The 2,242-nt window shown below is 43.3% G+C and overlaps 1 protein-coding gene across 1 annotated transcript; it reads left to right on the top strand.

The window, feature by feature from the left end:
• Positions 1 to 1,540: 1,540 nt before the first annotated feature.
• On the top strand, positions 1,541 to 2,237 carry LOC109953214 (zinc finger protein 586-like; the record flags this gene model as incomplete). Its single annotated transcript, XM_020588641.1, is given in 3 exon segments — positions 1,541 to 1,561; positions 1,625 to 2,100; positions 2,102 to 2,237. Coding segments are annotated over 3 exon segments (633 nt in total), but the record flags the coding sequence as incomplete, so codon positions are not given.
• Positions 2,238 to 2,242: the final 5 nt, after the last annotated feature.

Raw genomic sequence — 2,242 nt, 5'->3', positions numbered from 1 at the left:
GCACAAGTGTGTAAATATAACTAGCACATGAACATAGCCTATCGTATGTACAGTTGTAGTCGAACTTAATCAACCCCCACTGCAAATCATATGTATTGGCACAATTTACAAACTTTCACCTGTGTGCAATAAACAAATCAAACACGAACTGAAATAGCTCAACACAACTAATGCAACAAGTGGTTTATCCAAACTCAACACAAAATGCAACTTTTAATGACTTCTGCAGTCTCGAAATTATTCCACCTCCTGAACAGAATCCCTCATAAGAACACACATTTGCAGATCAGGTGTTGTCTCAAGCTCACCTGGTGCAACTAGCTTGAGACAGAATACATCTAATACCTGAACTGGCTCTGGGGTTTGTTGAGCATCACGTTTGACTGCATGTTAGAATCGTGGCCAAGTCACAAGAATTGTCGAAAATGTTAAGAGAAGAGATCACAGCCTAAACGCTGGAGGCTTCCATGCCACAACTCCAAGACGTACGCCACTACTGACCCAAAAGCACAAGAAACGTCGGCTCCACTATACTCAAAATCATATCGGTAAGCCATAGACGTTTTGGGGTTCTGTTCTGTGGAGTGATTAAACAAAACTGGACCTTTTCAGGCCTATGAATTAGCAGCATGTCTAGAAGAGAAGAATGGAGCATACGCCAACAAGAACACCCTGCCTACACTGGGAACCTGTGGCGTGTGGTCACTTTCTACAGCTTCACATGGGTTTCTTTATAAATTGATGCATTAATGTAAGTTGATGTTTTGGTGCTGAGGATCTGATTGATGACCTTTGTCTTCATGTCCACAGAATCACTATATTAGAAGTACAGACAGATTTTATTCTGACTTGAAGATCATTCTACATATGTCATGTTAATGCAAGGACAGAGATCACTGTCTCTGTCCTTGCATTAAAACGATATACACTGAGGGGATATCTTATCATGCAGCAACACTGCAGTAGTCAGCAGGTATATGTGGAGTGATGTCATGAGATTAAATGGCACAGCACATATACACCAAATGTACAGTACAGCGTATGATAATCAGCTGTGGTACAAGTCAGTATGACAGTGTCAGTGACTTAGCAATTGTAAGTGTTACAAGCTTGGACAAAGGCAGTGATGACAAACCACTGAGAATTGGACTGTCAATAGAACAAGTCGCACACCGTTAAACACTTTGTAATCCTGTCATTGCTGCTCCTTGTGCCCCTTTGTCCCTCCAGAGCTCCAACAGCAACATGTCTGTCAGGAGGAGGAGGAAGAGGTTCTGGCTGACCAGCAGCTCTGGAACCAGGAGAGGGACTCCAGTCTGGACCAAGAGGACCCAGAGCCTCCACAGATTAAAGAGGAACAGGAGGAACTCTGCAGCAGTCAGGAGGGAGAACAGCTTGGACTGAAGCAGGAGACCGATCCCTTTATGTTGACTCCTACTTATGAGGAAAGTGACCACAGTGAAGCAGAACCAACCAGTGACCAGCAGTCTCTGTCACAGCTCTGCTGTAGCTGAGAGCCAGGATCAGGAAGGAAGCCAGCATGGAGACTCAGGATAAGCTAGTAATGCAGAGCCAAAGCCAAAGAGGAGACGTCACAAAGACACAAGTCACAGTAACAGTGTAGACAACTCTCCTATGTCAGAGACTGACTGTGACACTCACACAGGTAAAAAAAACTGTAAAGTGTGGCACCTGTGGAAAAGCTTTTAGGTTTAGGTCTGCACTGAATAAACATCTGAGAAGCCACACAGAGTATCGACCACACTCTTGCAACATCTGTGGGAAAAAATTCAAGCAGACATCAAGTTTGAACACTCATTTAAGAATTCACACAGGTGAGAGGCCATATTCTTGTCCAACATGTGGGATGAGTTTCAAACATAGTCATCATTTGGCTTATCACATCAGAACCCACACAAGGATGAAGAGATGTCACAGAAAACGGATAGTCAGCTCTCATATTTCAAAGACTCACTGTGACGCTCACACAGGTAAAAAGTCCTTCAAATGTGACATCTGTGGAAAAACCTTTAGGTTTAGGTCTGTATTGAAAATACATCTGAGAAACCACACGGGGGAGAGGCCGTATTCTTGTGACACGTGGGAAAACATTCAAGCATACATCAAATCTGAATGTTCATTTAAGAATTCACACAGGTGAGAGGCCATATTCTTGTCCAACATGTGGGATGAGTTTCAAACATAGTCATCATTTGGCTTATCACATCAGAACCCACACAAG

Source organism: Monopterus albus, unplaced genomic scaffold, assembly GCF_001952655.1.
Source record: "Monopterus albus unplaced genomic scaffold, M_albus_1.0 scaffold580.1, whole genome shotgun sequence".
NCBI lineage: Eukaryota > Metazoa > Chordata > Actinopteri > Synbranchiformes > Synbranchidae > Monopterus > Monopterus albus.
The sequence above is the reverse complement of the archived record's forward strand: the minus strand, read 5'-3'. Positions and strand labels throughout refer to the sequence as shown.